The following is a 19,877-nucleotide window of genomic DNA, read 5'->3' on the forward strand; positions in this document are numbered from 1 at the left end:
ATTAGACCCGCCCGACCTTCCTAATGGCTTGTGTCAGTCACAATGTTTTTTGGGGGTTCGGTGCTGCAAAAAAAGTCAGAAAGATAAACCTCTCCCAAAATGCTTGGACCTCAGAAAATGACTCGAAAATGTGTGAATTGTGGGGGGTTTATCTGCCGCTTTATCTGTTACTGGATTTACTCTAATTTTTTTTTTCTTCAGAATTACGGGAGCGGAATGAGACCTCCTCCTAACTCGTTAGGTGGTCCTGGCATGCCTGGGATGAACATGTAAGTGCATCCTCTGAATTCCTGGCCTTTCCCTGCTAATGGAGGGTCTGTTCTAGTCTAGTGCTCCAGTAATGGTGGGTCTGCTTTGGCCTAGTGGTCTACATTAATAGTTGTTCTGTTCAGGGTTGGTATTCTGCAGTAATGGTGAATCCGCTCTGGCTTCGTACTCTACAGTAATGGTGGGCCAGCTCTGGCCTAGTACTCTGCAGTAATAGTTAGTCTGTTCTGGGTTGGTATTTTGCAGTAATGTTGAGTCAGCTCTAGCTTAGTAATAGTAATTACTACTCTAGTAATGCTGAGTCTGCTCTGGTTTAGTGCTCTTCAGTATTATTGGGTATACTCCGGCCTAGTACTCTCAAGTATTGATGGATTATCTCAGGCCTTCTAGTAGTGGAATTTGTTGTGGTCTAGTACCCTTTAGTTACAGTGGTTCTACTCTGGCAGCAAGTAACATAGCTGAAATATTTTTGTGCTATCTTGAGTTAGTCCTCTCGTCATCTATTATTAAACCAACAAACTATTACATCTACCTTACATTCTGGAGAGTATATTAAAAATGTCAGGCAAGTTGTTAAATAGTTCAATTGTATGTGTTGCTTGTCTGTAACAAACCTTTTTAATGCAGCTTCTCACTTCCTCTGATTCATTGTGGGTCTTTTTTCCAAAGCTGTGTGGTCCTTTGGGGCAGAACAGTGTTTTTTTTTTTTTTTACCACCATAGACCTCCTGGGTGCTGAGATATTTACTTTGAAAAAAATACCTATAAAACGCTCTTAGTGAGGTCAAAATGGCTGCCTGGTCAGGTTCTCTTTGGTGAGCCAAAAAAAGCGATGATGTCATTGCAGTTTACTGGTTGGCTCTGGTTTTGTTGATGTGCTGCACAAAAATGTTAAGTGTCTCAGGAACTAGGTGGCCCCTCGAGATAAACATTGTGCGATTCTGCTCCAGGGAACTTTTGTTGTTGTTCATAATATGTCAATAAAAATGGGAGTGATTACTGCTAAAGGTTTTGGACCCAAACAATTCTCAGTTCTCGGGAGAGAGTCCGTGACATAAGAGCGTGTCTTTTTATTTCATTTAGGGGGCCAGGAGGAAGGGGTCCGTGGCCGAACCCCAACGCTAACTCGGTGAGTAACGATAGCTGGTAAAGGATCACTTCAGACTAACGTCGGGTGCAAAGTTAAGCCACATCGTCCCATGTACCGAGCTATAAAATGTTACTAAACTATATATCTTCTTCAGGAAGATTAAATTCCCCTTAAAGTAACTGTTTTACTTGTTTGTATCTTGTGATTAAATGTATATTCAAGCACATCAGCTACTTACAGTACGTCTCTGTGGTACTAATGATGGCTTCACAGTACCTACCCAAACAAAGAGCAGGGATATCCTGAAAACCTGTTGTTGGCCCTTGAGGACTGGCGTTGGCCATCCCTGGTTTAAACCAGGGGTCTAAAAACTTCGGCCCGGGGGCCACATCAGGCCCCCCAAAAGATTTTATCTGGCCCGCAACAACTTGAAATATATATATTTTTTTGCTCATTATATATTATTTCCCAGTGTAAGCACGGCATCCTTTCTTTGTAATTGTCACATTTCTCTTTTGTTCTGAATCATATCATGCTGATTACCACAAAAAGATCCAAATAAAACTTATTTATTCATTTATAAAATGTATAAAAAAAAATAATTCTTTGGCCCGAGAACATATGTAGAATATACGATGTGTCCCTCGTACTGAGAAGTTTGGAGACCACTGGTTTAAACCATTATCTAAAAATGCTTCTACACATGCCACTGTCCTGAGCTCATCTAGGAGGGGCTGGGGGATTATAATCTGTCATCATTGGCTTGTCAGGGATTTATAAACATTTAAAGAGTGATTGTAAGGAGTCGCTGACTTTTTCTCTTCCTACATGCAGATAGCGTATTCATCATCGTCTCCCGGCAATTACGTGGTGAGTGCTTTAATGTTACATTTTAGGGTCTGGAGGGTACACAGAATTTCGGACGGCTGCCCAGCTTTCTTTCTCTTTTCTAAAGTCCTGAGCTTTTGTCTTTTCATGTGAAAAAAAAAAAATACTTTTATTATTATTATTATTATTAATATTATTATTATTAGGCGACGGATGACGTCACCCGTCGCCACCTGCAAAAGTTGTATTTCGCTTTGCAGCGACTTCGCAAGCGACTTGGCCATTGATTGGTTCAATCAATGTGGCAACAGCGACATGTGGAGACAGCCTCTGAAAATCAAATTTGACCGGCTTCCAAACTTCGCGCCGCCACGTTGCTTCCTTAGCGTCGTGCTTACTATAAGCGCACACAACGGCGGCAATACATTTGTTTTGCCGCGTCGCCGTCACTATAAGCACAGCCTTAGGCACTACATACACAGCTGCTATGCTGAGCAGGTGTTCCAATAAAATATGGAACAGAGGAAAATGGATATTAAGAGCTACCAATCCGATATAATATTTTTATTTTGTATTATCTGTTTTTATTAAGTTTTCCAATATCCTGTTTAGCAGACAGTACAATAATGTAAAGTATATCGCACATCTTCCAGAATACAATAAACCAGTCACGATGGGTCAAGCCGAAGTACAAATAAGCATATGTATACATAACCCGTCTATAATGAATACCAACAAGAAAAGTAAAAAATATACAGAACAAGCAAGAAAAGAAAAAGTCAATCTGAATTTTCATTGTTTCCTTTCCTGAATACTGTAAAATAATATTATAGCACAGCACTATTTAGGATGTGTGATACACTTTCAAACCAAATGACCATGACCAATTATAATTGATAACCAAATGATTATTGTGGTGCAGGATTATCCATCATCTATCGCTGGTTTAGGGTGTCCCTCCCCATTCCTGGTCATTATTGTGTATAACCCGCCTTTTCTTCCCGATCACACATTGCATTCTGGACTCTTCATTTGTTTGATGTGGTTTTTTTTTTTTACATTTCGAGAACATATTGATTTAAAAAAAACGTTTTTTTGCGGTTCCTCCTTAAAAATGGCCGCTAGTGAGATTTTCTACAAATTGTTTAATAACTGCAGCCTTTGCGGGTGGTTGTTCCTTTTCACTTGTGCACCTTGTACTAAACATCTGGTAAAGGACCACATTGTAACGTCCAATAAATTAGGATTTGAACTCTACAGCTTGAAGATGAGCCGACCTTCACTCATTGCCTGTCTCCCAGTATGAACAAGAATGGATCAGTCCATTGGATATGTGCAAGTGACGAGGTCTTCCTCTCGCACCCCAGTCTTGGCTTTGCTCATGGTCAGATCTAGATACAGCCCACAATTTTGGGCACCTTAGAACGGCCATGTTTTTGCTTTTGTGATGTTCACTGAAAAACATTAGGGCAATGAAAGGTATCTGAATCCTGCAGCACATGTAGCAGATTTGTCAGTACTTATCTGCTCTTGTCCCCATGTGTAAAGTGCTTCATGATTTATGGAAGGTATTTTCCATGCGTCTGATTAGACCCCAATGGAATTCATATAGACCAAGAAATATAAGCAAGCAAAAACTCTTAAGAAGGCAAAGCCCAGTGACTAGTCTGTGCTACGTGAAATCTTACAGGCATTGTATAGTGAATATGGCTTTGATAGAACTCTGGGTATTCAAAATGGTTATTCGTTAATTGGAATAGACCAGGCTAATCGTACTTTACTCAATTGGTAAAACTTGATTGATTTACATAGATTTTTTTTATTATTTCGAAGTCATATTATTGCTTTTGTTCAGTATTTTTTGGTGAACCTTAAATAGGTTTTTAAACCTATAACCTATTATAAACCTATAATACATAGACATATAGTAATAATTAGTGTGAAAAAATAATAAATATATTAATGTTACATTTGTCACTGCGCCGTGGTTAGTTTTCAGGGCTGAATGTTATCCTATTAAGCAACGTGTTGCTTGTTCTCTGGCCCTCAGTGTTACACATACTTTAAATAAAACTCACTACAGGTCTACCCCGGTTTAAGGACACTCACTTTAAGTAAAGTCGCGAGTAAGGACATATCGCCCAATAGGCAAATGACAGGTCGCGCATGCTCCTATCAGCACGTCCTGAACAGCAATACCGGCTCCCTACCTGTACCGAAGCTGTGCACAAGCGGGGAGACTATAGAGCCTGTTACACATGTGTTATTTACATCAGTTATGCACGTATATGACGATTGCAGTACAGTACATGCATCGATAAGTGGAAAAAAGGTCGTGCTTCACTTTAAGTACATTCTCGCTTTACATACATGCTCCGGTCCCATTGCGTACGTTAATGCGGGGTATGCCTGTATATGGCCAGCTCTGCTATACGGTTCCTCTCTGTGGCTCTGTGCAATGAAGTTATGCAGAACAATGTCAGATCTCACTTGAGCTCTCTGACATCCCAAAATGTGGTTAAGCTTTGTTCACTCCTGAAACTGGATACAATGTGTTCTCCCCCTAACTATCATTTTGCTTCTTATTTTAGGGTCCTCCAGGAGGCGGGGGTCCCCCAGGAACTCCCATCATGCCGAGTCCAGGAGGTATTGTAACAACTATTGTCTGATCTGTTCATTTATAGGGAGTGCTAAGCTAATATGAAGACAAGAGTGTAGCATCCATATAAGCAAATCTGTGTGTATCATTTTATATATCACACGGTCTGTGTATAGACTGGTTTAGTGTCTGTGTATCAGTTTGTTAATATAGGCATTAGTCTCTACAATATGTGTGTCTGTATATGTATAAGTGTGTACTGTGTGTATCAGGCTGTCTGTGTATTAGGGTGATATGTATGTACTGTACTGTGTGTATCAGGGTGTCTATATCTGTATCCCGGTAATATATATTTACTGTGTATATCAGTGAGTAACTGTATTAGGGTTTCAGTGTGTGTATCAGAGTATGTTAGTGAATTTGTGAAGTGGTTAAAGACCCTCATGTCCTGGTGTTAAGAAGGTCACAATTAATGCCCTGACTGTGGATCCAATAGTGTTATGCACAGAGCTATAGGACATAACTATTAGGAACAGCGTAATTACACCATAAACAGTCCATTTCCAAGCGTTTCAACGTGTGCCCCTCTTCTGCTTGTCAAACACACTGCCACACATTGGTATTAAGGATGGGAAGGTTTGCAGGCTCAAAATACAAACTGTGCAAACTTAGAAGCGTGTTCGGATGTCCGGGTCTAACTTCAGAACATCATCCTTGTTTCATGCTTTTTGTATTTTTTTTTAATATATATAAACTGGGCAAACTGTTGGGCTTAATTATAAAAAAATCCCGCAAACTCCTACGCAAAATCTACATTCCTCCCAAAATGTCCAGCTCAGTTGAATTTTTTCCCCCCAAAATGTACTTACAAATCCCAAACCAACAGAGGTTCGAGCAAAAAGCAAAACACACATTTGTATTAGAACCAAAACGCCAGTGACGAGGCCCACCGTTAATTTGTAACCGCACGTCAACCTATGAATGAAGCTTTGGGGAAATCGCCCTCACATGGCAATGATAGTCTCTGGTAGATCGTGTTCTACCTTATTTAAATTATCACCGGGGTGCTGCTTTGTGAATACAGCCCGATGGGGGGGTCTATTAATCAGTCTGTGCAGAAAAACAGCACCAGATTTACCAATGGAACGGGACATTGACAAATCTGGTGCTGTTTTATACCTCCGTTTTGCAGCTTGAAGACTTCGATAAACCGCAGCCAAAGAGGTCTAAACCGATGCAAAAAAAACAGCATCAGATTGATCAAAAGAAAGGAACAGATTGATCAAAAGAAAGGAAACCCATTGAAAGGCACTGGACTTTTTAATTTGATCAATCTGGCGCAGGTCTTTTGCTCCAGTTTTACCCCAGTTTTGCAGCATGTGGTGGTACCGGATGAGACCGAGCATTGGTTTTATTCTATTTACTAACCCAGAGTAGCACTACCCCCCCCCCCCCCCTCCTCTGCTTCTACAACATAAATATTATAGAACTCTTTCCTAAACACAAATTCTAATCATCCCTGGCACGTTTTTGTTTAAGAAATGTAGAATTTGTATAGAAATTCAGACACAGTACCACTAATGTTTTAACCAGTGGTGCTCCACTCCAGTCCTCAGGACCCCCCTAACAGGTCAGGTTTTCAGGATATCTCTGCTTCAGCACAGTTGAGCCACTGATTGAGCCACTGATTGAGCCACCTGTGTTGAAGCAGGGATATCCTGAAAACCTGACCTGTTGGGCAGTTTTGAGTACTGGAGCTCAGCACCCCTGTTTTTAAGCCACTCTGACCCCCCACACTATTATTTTCAACCGTGGAACCCAACATCCATGCCATTTCCGGTAATTCCTCTTTTGCCGGCACTTTGCCTCATCCTGCCAGTTACCCGTGCGTCGCTCAGACTTCTCTCCCGTCTGGTCAGCGTATTGTTTCGGCCTCATCGTGTGTCACACGGTTCCCCTGGAAACGCGGGGATATTTTGCACAGGCAGCCCGGAGAGCTGATCATTTACCGCAAAGGCGCTGGAGGGCCTCCGCTGTGCAGGAGCCAGAGAATAAGACTCGAGAGGAGACAGATACGCAGGGCTGTGCGAGGCACAAGTGGGGCAGGTACACAAAAGGCAGAGAGCCCCCCCCCCACTCTCCCTCCCCCCCCCCACTCTCCCTCCCCCCCCCCTCACTCTCCCTCCCCCCCCCACTCTCCCTCCCCCCCCCCCCACTCTCCCTCCCCCCCCCATTCTCCCTCCTCCCCCCCCCACTCTCCCTCCCCTGCCAGGCGGTTTCCCAACACGGCCCACACAGCAGCTGTGTCACAACCAGTCAAGACCCCAGACACAATAACACTGCTGCCAAACCAAAGCGCTTTCTCTTGTTTTGTTTTTGGTCTCGGGACAGACTGTTCCTTTTGTCAATGGGATGTGTCCCAAAACGTGTAGGTCACAGGGGACAGCGCGGGAGTGAAGGCAGCGGTTTGTGTTGGATCAGAGGATGCAGCAGGGGGGGCAGCGGATATGCATTGTTACAATGTCAATGTGTATAAGAAAGTGTGCGTGTGCTGGTCGTATATCAGTGTGTGTGTGTTTAGGTTGTTGGTGCCTGTGTGTGTGTGTATATGGTGTGGGCATTAGTGTCTGTATAGTACAGTATGTGTACCCAGTGTGTGTGTACTAATGCCTGTGTGCTTATGTGTGTCTTTGTGTTAGTAAATATGTGTAGGGGGTTAAAGAGCTTCAGGTCAGTAGCTATAAATCACACAGGTCACCATTAACCCCTTAACTGCCAGGTGGGTCAGCAACGCATTGCTGTGTGTTTATGAAGTGTAACAGATGGCTGTTTTAGCATCACATTAACCCTAGGATCGCTGGGCTTCTCAATGTGCCCAGAGAAGGACAAGTCATTTTCATGTGTGCAGCTCAAGCAGAAACGAATCCCTTGGGGTTAGCACTGACCGTGTATGCAGTGTCGTGCATAAACCCTTGCAGGCGCAAGCAGTCCCTGCCCTGAAGAGCTTACAATCTAATTTGAAGAACAGGGAGATAGTGACTTGCTCAAGGTTAAACAGAGATCGGACTCTGGGAATCCAACTGGATTCGCCCCCTTCAAAGGGACATTATCACTTAGCTAAGCCTTCAGCATACAGTATTATATATATATATATATATATATATATATATATATATATATATATATATATATATATATATATATATATATATATTATACATATATAATATATAATATACACAGTGGTCAACAAATCACCAAAAAAATCTACTCGCCACCTAGTACCACACGTGGGCTGCTTGGGCCAATAGGAGCTCGCCACGATGTTAAATCCACTCGCCCGGGGCGTGCAAATGTATAGGTTTGTCGAACACGGTATATATGTGTATATATATATATATATATTTTTTTTTTTCCTGGTCTTGCCAGGAGAACAGGAACAAATAGCCACAGAGCAGGTTCACCCGGGGGTAAGTTGGGGATAGCCATGGAGTGTCTCCTGTAAAATGATAAAGCACAGATTGGTGCTATGACGAAGCCCCAGTGTGAATAATCTTCAGCGTAGCATCACTTAGTTATGCTTTCATGAAGTCCAGAGTTTTAGCAGATGGTATCCTCTGCCAGTTACAATGGCGTTTGATTGCTCTGCACATTGACCAATGAGTCCAGGTGGAAGGTCTCTTCCACACGGATCAGCAGGTTGTATGGATCTAGATATTGGCCAGCCAAAGAGGAAAACGCCAGTTTATACTTTTCCACTCTTATATGCTTTATTTCTTCTGTCTTACTCTAAATCAGTGATAGGCAACATGATATACCTCAAGGGCCACATGGGAGGCCGTAAAGCCCTCAAAAGGGCCACACATATCCATGCTGATGTACATGTAAACATATACACCCACATACACACTGCTACACCCACACACACTGCTACATCCACAAAGGGACTAGGCATTATGATGAAAAAAAGAATATATATATATATATATATATATATATAATCAAAAAAATAAATAGATGATACCGTTCTGTGGCTAACGAAATGCTTTTATTTGTGCGAGCTTTCGAGATACACTGATCTCTTCTTCCGGCGATGTTACAATGAATGAAGCAAAAGGTAAACTTAAAAACAGTGTCTCTTGGAATGTTATCTGTGCTGTTCCTTCCCCCGGTGTGGATGTGCTGAGGAAGATGATATCGCTGTCTAGCATTTCGTTAGCCACAGAACGGTATCATCTATTTATTTTTTTGATTATTGAAGCTCGGCTAACACGGTACTGATACCTCTACATATATATATATATATATATATATATATATATATATATATATATGTAGCCTGGAGCTCCCGTGGCTCCTGGAGACCCCCCTCCCCTTGAGCAGCTCGGTCGCGGGTGCCGACAAACCCGACGGCTGCTTCCAAGGGTGGGGGCTGGAGCAGGGAGCAGCGCGGCTTCTCCTGCCTGCGGCCGGTTGCCGGGGACGCGATCGGGCGGTTGCTAAGGCCGCGATCGCGTCTCTAAGGTCCCGGCGGCCGGCCAAGCAGGGCGCCGCCATTGAGGATACTGTTGCGCATGCGCAGGGATGCGTAGGCGCAGGGACAGCCCCCGAGACAGGGAAAGCTTGCGCAAGCGCAGTGAAGGTAGGGAAAAGCCCGCGAACCCCTAGCCTACCAGGGAAGGCTCTGAGCTGGGACTACATATCCCCAGAGCCTTTGCGAGCCCCATGTGACCCCAGGGAGCCAATAGGGCTTAGGAGACCCCTGAGAAAAGAGATACATTTGGCGGGCTTGCAGCACGTTAGATCAGTCAGAGACCGGAGCAGCCCAGGGAAGGAGGTAGGGTACAGGAGTCAGGGACTCCCTGTACTAGGCCAGCACCCCCAGGGCTCGAGATAGCTCAGCTCCCCAGTAAGGTGAGTGTTGCCAGGGGCATCCCTCGGGTTAGGGACCCTGCCACTTACATTAGTGGGAGCTGGGAAAGGAAGGTTACGCAGAGTTGGAGTCAGGGAGCTGTAGGGAAGTAAGGTGCGGGGAGCGAGAGCAGCTCCTGCACCCCATAGGTACCCACACCCCAGGTAGGCCCCAACTCCCCACTAGGTTAGTGGGTAATTGCTGAGGGAGGCCCAAGATAGGGACGCTGCCCTTAGTGTAGTGCTGCATTGTCAGAGTCACGGCTGTCAGTGCCGTGAGGTCTGACAGGCAGGCACCTTGTTGCGCAGCACGTTGACTGCCAACCTCCAGTGAGCTACAGCTTGCTGCTGTAGGCGCTGGGACTAGTCAGAGAGTAGTGGGTCTGGAGAAGGGCTATAGCTGTTCTAGTCACCTTGAGGTAGCGCTAGGGGTAGGATGTCTGAAGGGATAAACTGGTAACTGAGAGCAGGAATTCTGGAGAGGATCTGCACTAGGCTAGCCAACAGTAGGTAGACGCCCAAGTACTGCATGGAAGAGTACTCTAGTCCATTCCAGATCACTTACCGAAGGGACTTGGGTAGTTGGGGGAGTGGGACAGGTCATTACCCCTGCAGGCCCTAGGAGTTCCCCAAGCCACTACAGGTTGCTGTACTACAGGGACAGGCCCTAGGTTAGGGTTCCTGTCACGTTAGTACCACTTAGATTAGACAGGGACACAGCAGACGCTGCGGTTCCTGTGAAGCGGTTCGGACCCACGTCGGGGTCCGCACGTGCAAGGAGTTCGGTTGGATCAGAGGATTCATCACACGTCTGACCCTTTGAGAAGTTTGTTGCTGACCCGAGCACCGGAGTGCTCGGCAGGTATTATACCATCACATGTGCACCAACAGGCCTAGAGGTTCTTAGTGACTGCGCAGTCACCCATTGACTATCTCTGTAGGAGTACGGGACATTGGGTGGGGTTCTTGGGACACTGGGTGGGATCACCTAGTGTTTGGGAATCGTCCTGCGAGACGTCACTGTTAGTGTCTCACCGTGAGAGAGACACAGGTTATCATTATTAGTCGTTAGTAAAGTCCTTCGTTATATAAAGCACTGTGTATGGTATTATTGATTGTCCTGCGAGGAACCACTCCCCCTCTGGTGGGAGCCATCGCAGGTGGAGGCGCTGTACCGAGAAGATGTTGTAAGTGATCACCCCTAGTATAATTACCCCAGGTTCCCCGTGGCGGAAGCTCAGCCCTCCTGTGAGCCAACAGGTAATGCACCACACCTGAGTAACAATATATGTTTCCTGCACTCACACAGTAGAATCTGCGATTGGGTGGGGGAATACCCGTTACATTTGGAGGCGCTGCTGAGATAATGACCTGGGGTGCCCGGTATATTTTTTTCTAAATTGTGCTATTTTTGTTCACCATGAAGAAGTCACGTGCTGATTTCCCGCCCGCGCGGGAAAATGTTGCAAACTGGCCGGGTTTGGCGGGAAACCCTAAGCTCCGCCCCCGCAATGTGAGTGACTCAGTGATAGAGCGAGCCCCTCCTTCAGATTCCACCAGGGGGAGCAAGTACTGTAAGCCTTCACCCCTAACTGCTGTCTCCATCAAAGAAAGTACTGGGGGCAAAGAAAATTGCTCACCGTTATATGGACTCTGGCCGACTAAAGCCGGGTGCGTATCCTTTTTGGTGTGCCCGTGTATGACAGAAGCGTTGAGTCCGTTGGGTAGTATGAACCTTGATGTTTTGACGTGCCTGATAAAGGGGCGGTTGGACGACGCGAACGAGGATGGGTGCCTGGAATGTTTCTGTAACCAGGGTGACTGCCCATGTTGTAAATTGGCCTGGGGACGCTTATGTGTCTGCTGCAGGGCGCCGACCCTGCAACCCGTGCTGCTACAGTCCACCAGGGGGAGCAAGCTCAGTGAACAGCGATCAGCAACCGCTGTTCCCACTAAAGACAGTACAGATTGTAGAGAAACACACCCGCAGTTGTATGGGGCATGGCGGACAAAAGGAGGAAAAATACCCTTTCTTCTGTGCCCGTGCCTACAAAAGGATTTGAATCTATCTGGTGGTATGGACTTTAACCCCTTTAGGCTACCAATAGAATGGCGGGTGGCAGTGGTGGAGGATGACGGGTGCATAAGATGTGTTTGTGACCAGTGTGACTTCCCAGGTGGCAAACCGACCTGGGGTCCCAAGTGTGCTTGTTGCGGAGCACAGTTTCTAAAGCCTGTGCTGCTGCAGTCTACAGTCCCAGATCCCAAGCAGGAATCTCAGATGGCAGAACACAGAGATGAAGATGCTGTTACTTGCTCTACCTCAACCACGGAGGTGGAGGAGCTGACAGACAAGGCTGCCCTGGTTCCCTGTTGCAACCAAGCGGGAAGAACTGAGGCCCAGCCAGCTACGGAAAAGGACGAACCATCGGTGGCGATGCGCCTACCGGCGAACCACCCCAGCAGTGAGACAGAGGAATCACAGGGGGAGGTGTTCCCCCTAGAAGAAAGCTGTTCCGCCATGCGAGTGGACCAGTATCTACCACCTACCGTTCAGTTGAAGAGAACAGTCAGCTCTGTCGTGGTGTCAGGTGAAGCACCGCAGATACCTGACAGTGTTCCACAAGAAGAGAAAACCATTGCAAGCCAGCAGAGTGGTAAGGAACCCCCTTGCCCCCCACAGGCTCCGATGGAGGTGGCCGTGAAAAAGGTCAGAGTTACGGCTCCTGAACCGAGTGTGAGCCCGTGCGCTCCGACTCAAATGGTCCCAGGACCGGGATCCAACGCTCCCGAGTTTCAAGCCAGTAAGTGGACTGTCCCAGAAGTGCCGGGGACAGGTCCCGATACAGCCGAGGTGGGAACTGACAGCGTCCCCGAGGACCTGTTGGCTACCGTGAATCACCACAGTGGTAAGGTATCTACCCTTTACCCCCTGCCAGGTGAAACAGAGACTTTGAGGAAAGAGACATTGTCCATTGCTCGCTTCCCAGCGGAAGCCTCGCAAGTACGTAGGGACAAGGACTGTGTGGCGAGGGATTTAGTAAAAATTGCCTCCCTTAAGCCCAAAAGGGAGCGTGCCATTCGCCAAGTAGTGGACCGCGGAAAAGGTCCTGGCCGCCTGGTCTACCGCATCCATGCCGCGGGTGACCGGGTAAAGGTCTGCTTCAGAGACATGGTGCTACTCCTTCCACCAGGGGGAGGAAGTAGCGAGGAACCAGTGACTGTTGCCCTCCGGTGTGCTCTTCAAGAAATTTTTCTGGGGGAGGTTCACGGACGCAAAAGTGAGGTACCCCCACTTGATCAGTTAGGGGCACCCCACGAATGGTCTCAGCAAACAGCTGACGCTCAGCTGGCCTCGGGTATGGTATGTGAACTGTATTGTAACCTGATGTCTAAAGTCACCAGTGATAGGTTGTACATATGCCCTGCATTTTCATTGTATAACTGTGTACCAGGTTATGTCTGCCATCCAAGCGAGGTCGTTGGAGTTTCACCAGGGGGAGAGTGTAGCCTGGAGCTCCCGTGGCTCCTGGAGACCCCCCTCCCCTTGAGCAGCTCGGTCGCAGGTGCCGACAAACCCGACGGCTGCTTCCAAGGGTGGGGGCTGGAGCAGGGAGCAGCGTGGCTTCTCCTGCCTGCGGCCGGTTGCCGGGGACGCGATCGGGCGGTTGCTAAGGCCGCGATCGCGTCTCTAAGGTCCCGGCGGCCGGCCAAGCAGGGCGCCGCCATTGAGGATACTGTTGCGCATGCGCAGGGATGCGTAGGCGCAGGGACAGCCCCCGAGACAGGGAAAGCTTGCGCAAGCGCAGTGAAGGTAGGGAAAAGCCCGCGAACCCCTAGCCTACCAGGGAAGGCTCTGAGCTGGGACTACATATCCCCAGAGCCTTTGCGAGCCCCATGTGACCCCAGGGAGCCAATAGGGCTTAGGAGACCCCTGAGAAAAGAGATACATTTGGCGGGCTTGCAGCACGTTAGATCAGTCAGAGACCGGAGCAGCCCAGGGAAGGAGGTAGGGTACAGGAGTCAGGGACTCCCTGTACTAGGCCAGCACCCCCAGGGCTCGAGATAGCTCAGCTCCCCAGTAAGGTGAGTGTTGCCAGGGGCATCCCTCGGGTTAGGGACCCTGCCACTTACATTAGTGGGAGCTGGGAAAGGAAGGTTACGCAGAGTTGGAGTCAGGGAGCTGTAGGGAAGTAAGGTGCGGGGAGCGAGAGCAGCTCCTGCACCCCATAGGTACCCACACCCCAGGTAGGCCCCAACTCCCCACTAGGTTAGTGGGTAATTGCTGAGGGAGGCCCAAGATAGGGACGCTGCCCTTAGTGTAGTGCTGCATTGTCAGAGTCACGGCTGTCAGTGCCGTGAGGTCTGACAGGCAGGCACCTTGTTGCGCAGCACGTTGACTGCCAACCTCCAGTGAGCTACAGCTTGCTGCTGTAGGCGCTGGGACTAGTCAGAGAGTAGTGGGTCTGGAGAAGGGCTATAGCTGTTCTAGTCACCTTGAGGTAGCGCTAGGGGTAGGATGTCTGAAGGGATAAACTGGTAACTGAGAGCAGGAATTCTGGAGAGGATCTGCACTAGGCTAGCCAACAGTAGGTAGACGCCCAAGTACTGCATGGAAGAGTACTCTAGTCCATTCCAGATCACTTACCGAAGGGACTTGGGTAGTTGGGGGAGTGGGACAGGTCATTACCCCTGCAGGCCCTAGGAGTTCCCCAAGCCACTACAGGTTGCTGTACTACAGGGACAGGCCCTAGGTTAGGGTTCCTGTCACGTTAGTACCACTTAGATTAGACAGGGACACAGCAGACGCTGCGGTTCCTGTGAAGCGGTTCGGACCCACGTCGGGGTCCGCACGTGCAAGGAGTTCGGTTGGATCAGAGGATTCATCACACGTCTGACCCTTTGAGAAGTTTGTTGCTGACCCGAGCACCGGAGTGCTCGGCAGGTATTATACCATCACATGTGCACCAACAGGCCTAGAGGTTCTTAGTGACTGCGCAGTCACCCATTGACTATCTCTGTAGGAGTACGGGACATTGGGTGGGGTTCTTGGGACACTGGGTGGGATCACCTAGTGTTTGGGAATCGTCCTGCGAGACGTCACTGTTAGTGTCTCACCGTGAGAGAGACACAGGTTATCATTATTAGTCGTTAGTAAAGTCCTTCGTTATATAAAGCACTGTGTATGGTATTATTGATTGTCCTGCGAGGAACCACTCCCCCTCTGGTGGGAGCCATCGCAGGTGGAGGCGCTGTACCGAGAAGATGTTGTAAGTGATCACCCCTAGTATAATTACCCCAGGTTCCCCGTGGCGGAAGCTCAGCCCTCCTGTGAGCCAACAGGTAATGCACCACACCTGAGTAACAATATATGTTTCCTGCACTCACACAGTAGAATCTGCGATTGGGTGGGGGAATACCCGTTACATTTGGAGGCGCTGCTGAGATAATGACCTGGGGTGCCCGGTATATTTTTTTCTAAATTGTGCTATTTTTGTTCACCATGAAGAAGTCACGTGCTGATTTCCCGCCCGCGCGGGAAAATGTTGCAAACTGGCCGGGTTTGGCGGGAAACCCTAAGCTCCGCCCCCGCAATGTGAGTGACTCAGTGATAGAGCGAGCCCCTCCTTCAGATTCCACCAGGGGGAGCAAGTACTGTAAGCCTTCACCCCTAACTGCTGTCTCCATCAAAGAAAGTACTGGGGGCAAAGAAAATTGCTCACCGTTATATGGACTCTGGCCGACTAAAGCCGGGTGCGTATCCTTTTTGGTGTGCCCGTGTATGACAGAAGCGTTGAGTCCGTTGGGTAGTATGAACCTTGATGTTTTGACGTGCCTGATAAAGGGGCGGTTGGACGACGCGAACGAGGATGGGTGCCTGGAATGTTTCTGTAACCAGGGTGACTGCCCATGTTGTAAATTGGCCTGGGGACGCTTATGTGTCTGCTGCAGGGCGCCGACCCTGCAACCCGTGCTGCTACAGTCCACCAGGGGGAGCAAGCTCAGTGAACAGCGATCAGCAACCGCTGTTCCCACTAAAGACAGTACAGATTGTAGAGAAACACACCCGCAGTTGTATGGGGCATGGCGGACAAAAGGAGGAAAAATACCCTTTCTTCTGTGCCCGTGCCTACAAAAGGATTTGAATCTATCTGGTGGTATGGACTTTAACCCCTTTAGGCTACCAATAGAATGGCGGGTGGCAGTGGTGGAGGATGACGGGTGCATAAGATGTGTTTGTGACCAGTGTGACTTCCCAGGTGGCAAACCGACCTGGGGTCCCAAGTGTGCTTGTTGCGGAGCACAGTTTCTAAAGCCTGTGCTGCTGCAGTCTACAGTCCCAGATCCCAAGCAGGAATCTCAGATGGCAGAACACAGAGATGAAGATGCTGTTACTTGCTCTACCTCAACCACGGAGGTGGAGGAGCTGACAGACAAGGCTGCCCTGGTTCCCTGTTGCAACCAAGCGGGAAGAACTGAGGCCCAGCCAGCTACGGAAAAGGACGAACCATCGGTGGCGATGCGCCTACCGGCGAACCACCCCAGCAGTGAGACAGAGGAATCACAGGGGGAGGTGTTCCCCCTAGAAGAAAGCTGTTCCGCCATGCGAGTGGACCAGTATCTACCACCTACCGTTCAGTTGAAGAGAACAGTCAGCTCTGTCGTGGTGTCAGGTGAAGCACCGCAGATACCTGACAGTGTTCCACAAGAAGAGAAAACCATTGCAAGCCAGCAGAGTGGTAAGGAACCCCCTTGCCCCCCACAGGCTCCGATGGAGGTGGCCGTGAAAAAGGTCAGAGTTACGGCTCCTGAACCGAGTGTGAGCCCGTGCGCTCCGACTCAAATGGTCCCAGGACCGGGATCCAACGCTCCCGAGTTTCAAGCCAGTAAGTGGACTGTCCCAGAAGTGCCGGGGACAGGTCCCGATACAGCCGAGGTGGGAACTGACAGCGTCCCCGAGGACCTGTTGGCTACCGTGAATCACCACAGTGGTAAGGTATCTACCCTTTACCCCCTGCCAGGTGAAACAGAGACTTTGAGGAAAGAGACATTGTCCATTGCTCGCTTCCCAGCGGAAGCCTCGCAAGTACGTAGGGACAAGGACTGTGTGGCGAGGGATTTAGTAAAAATTGCCTCCCTTAAGCCCAAAAGGGAGCGTGCCATTCGCCAAGTAGTGGACCGCGGAAAAGGTCCTGGCCGCCTGGTCTACCGCATCCATGCCGCGGGTGACCGGGTAAAGGTCTGCTTCAGAGACATGGTGCTACTCCTTCCACCAGGGGGAGGAAGTAGCGAGGAACCAGTGACTGTTGCCCTCCGGTGTGCTCTTCAAGAAATTTTTCTGGGGGAGGTTCACGGACGCAAAAGTGAGGTACCCCCACTTGATCAGTTAGGGGCACCCCACGAATGGTCTCAGCAAACAGCTGACGCTCAGCTGGCCTCGGGTATGGTATGTGAACTGTATTGTAACCTGATGTCTAAAGTCACCAGTGATAGGTTGTACATATGCCCTGCATTTTCATTGTATAACTGTGTACCAGGTTATGTCTGCCATCCAAGCGAGGTCGTTGGAGTTTCACCAGGGGGAGAGTGTAGCCTGGAGCTCCCGTGGCTCCTGGAGACCCCCCTCCCCTTGAGCAGCTCGGTCGCGGGTGCCGACAAACCCGACGGCTGCTTCCAAGGGTGGGGGCTGGAGCAGGGAGCAGCGCGGCTTCTCCTGCCTGCGGCCGGTTGCCGGGGACGCGATCGGGCGGTTGCTAAGGCCGCGATCGCGTCTCTAAGGTCCCGGCGGCCGGCCAAGCAGGGCGCCGCCATTGAGGATACTGTTGCGCATGCGCAGGGATGCGTAGGCGCAGGGACAGCCCCCGAGACAGGGAAAGCTTGCGCAAGCGCAGTGAAGGTAGGGAAAAGCCCGCGAACCCCTAGCCTACCAGGGAAGGCTCTGAGCTGGGACTACATATCCCCAGAGCCTTTGCGAGCCCCATGTGACCCCAGGGAGCCAATAGGGCTTAGGAGACCCCTGAGAAAAGAGATACATTTGGCGGGCTTGCAGCACGTTAGATCAGTCAGAGACCGGAGCAGCCCAGGGAAGGAGGTAGGGTACAGGAGTCAGGGACTCCCTGTACTAGGCCAGCACCCCCAGGGCTCGAGATAGCTCAGCTCCCCAGTAAGGTGAGTGTTGCCAGGGGCATCCCTCGGGTTAGGGACCCTGCCACTTACATTAGTGGGAGCTGGGAAAGGAAGGTTACGCAGAGTTGGAGTCAGGGAGCTGTAGGGAAGTAAGGTGCGGGGAGCGAGAGCAGCTCCTGCACCCCATAGGTACCCACACCCCAGGTAGGCCCCAACTCCCCACTAGGTTAGTGGGTAATTGCTGAGGGAGGCCCAAGATAGGGACGCTGCCCTTAGTGTAGTGCTGCATTGTCAGAGTCACGGCTGTCAGTGCCGTGAGGTCTGACAGGCAGGCACCTTGTTGCGCAGCACGTTGACTGCCAACCTCCAGTGAGCTACAGCTTGCTGCTGTAGGCGCTGGGACTAGTCAGAGAGTAGTGGGTCTGGAGAAGGGCTATAGCTGTTCTAGTCACCTTGAGGTAGCGCTAGGGGTAGGATGTCTGAAGGGATAAACTGGTAACTGAGAGCAGGAATTCTGGAGAGGATCTGCACTAGGCTAGCCAACAGTAGGTAGACGCCCAAGTACTGCATGGAAGAGTACTCTAGTCCATTCCAGATCACTTACCGAAGGGACTTGGGTAGTTGGGGGAGTGGGACAGGTCATTACCCCTGCAGGCCCTAGGAGTTCCCCAAGCCACTACAGGTTGCTGTACTACAGGGACAGGCCCTAGGTTAGGGTTCCTGTCACGTTAGTACCACTTAGATTAGACAGGGACACAGCAGACGCTGCGGTTCCTGTGAAGCGGTTCGGACCCACGTCGGGGTCCGCACGTGCAAGGAGTTCGGTTGGATCAGAGGATTCATCACACGTCTGACCCTTTGAGAAGTTTGTTGCTGACCCGAGCACCGGAGTGCTCGGCAGGTATTATACCATCACATGTGCACCAACAGGCCTAGAGGTTCTTAGTGACTGCGCAGTCACCCATTGACTATCTCTGTAGGAGTACGGGACATTGGGTGGGGTTCTTGGGACACTGGGTGGGATCACCTAGTGTTTGGGAATCGTCCTGCGAGACGTCACTGTTAGTGTCTCACCGTGAGAGAGACACAGGTTATCATTATTAGTCGTTAGTAAAGTCCTTCGTTATATAAAGCACTGTGTATGGTATTATTGATTGTCCTGCGAGGAACCACTCCCCCTCTGGTGGGAGCCATCGCAGGTGGAGGCGCTGTACCGAGAAGATGTTGTAAGTGATCACCCCTAGTATAATTACCCCAGGTTCCCCGTGGCGGAAGCTCAGCCCTCCTGTGAGCCAACAGGTAATGCACCACACCTGAGTAACAATATATGTTTCCTGCACTCACACAGTAGAATCTGCGATTGGGTGGGGGAATACCCGTTACATATATATATATATATTTATATTGCAACAGGGAGACTCCATGTCACCAAAGCTTTTTCACTGCAATACTTGATGAATTGTACAAGACATTAGATTGGGAAGATAAAGGAATAAAAATCAATGGTGAATATTTGAGTCACTTACGATTTGCAGATGACATTGTTATTTTTGCCACAAGTCCATAAAACCTCCAGCAACAAATTGGAGAACTTGCCAAAGCAAGTAAGAATGCGGGGCTCCGTATGCATCTCAGCAAGACCAAAGTGATCTTCAACAAATGTGTCAAGTCTTTAAATATTGAAATAGATGGAAAAGAACTAGAAGAAGTCGAAGACTGTCTATCTTGGCCGGCACGTAACAATGGATGGAAACCCTTTGAATGAAATCAATAGGAGAATGAAGATGGGATGGATCTAATTTGGAAGAAACAAGACCATATTTCAAGGGAACCTTCCACTGTGCCTCAAGAAAAAAAGTTTTTGACCAGTGTATTCTGCCCGTGCTCATTTATGGATGTGAAACTTGGATCCTAAATGCCAAGATGATTCAGAAGCTTCAGACAATGCAAAGTAGTATGGAGAGATGCATGCTGGGTATTACCCAAAGAGACTGGGAAAAGAATGAAGGAGTTCGAAACCAAACAAGTCTGTGACAGCATCACGAGGGTGAAGAAA

General features: G+C 48.9%; 1 protein-coding gene across 3 annotated transcripts in view; it reads left to right on the forward strand.

The window, feature by feature from the left end:
* Window positions 1-19,877, forward strand: part of SSBP4 (single stranded DNA binding protein 4) — a 309,472-nt gene that overhangs the window by 277,687 nt on the left and 11,908 nt on the right. For all 3 annotated transcript variants that reach the window (XM_075610834.1, XM_075610835.1, XM_075610836.1), the window contains 4 exons: window positions 202-269; window positions 1,350-1,395; window positions 2,191-2,226; window positions 4,776-4,830. In XM_075610834.1, coding sequence (XP_075466949.1) covers window positions 202-269; window positions 1,350-1,395; window positions 2,191-2,226; window positions 4,776-4,830 — 205 coding nt within the window. The remainder of the gene's footprint in view (window positions 1-201; window positions 270-1,349; window positions 1,396-2,190; window positions 2,227-4,775; window positions 4,831-19,877) is intronic.

This window comes from Ascaphus truei, chromosome 8 (genome assembly GCF_040206685.1).
Source record: "Ascaphus truei isolate aAscTru1 chromosome 8, aAscTru1.hap1, whole genome shotgun sequence".
In the NCBI taxonomy this organism is placed as follows: Eukaryota; Metazoa; Chordata; class Amphibia; order Anura; family Ascaphidae; genus Ascaphus; species Ascaphus truei.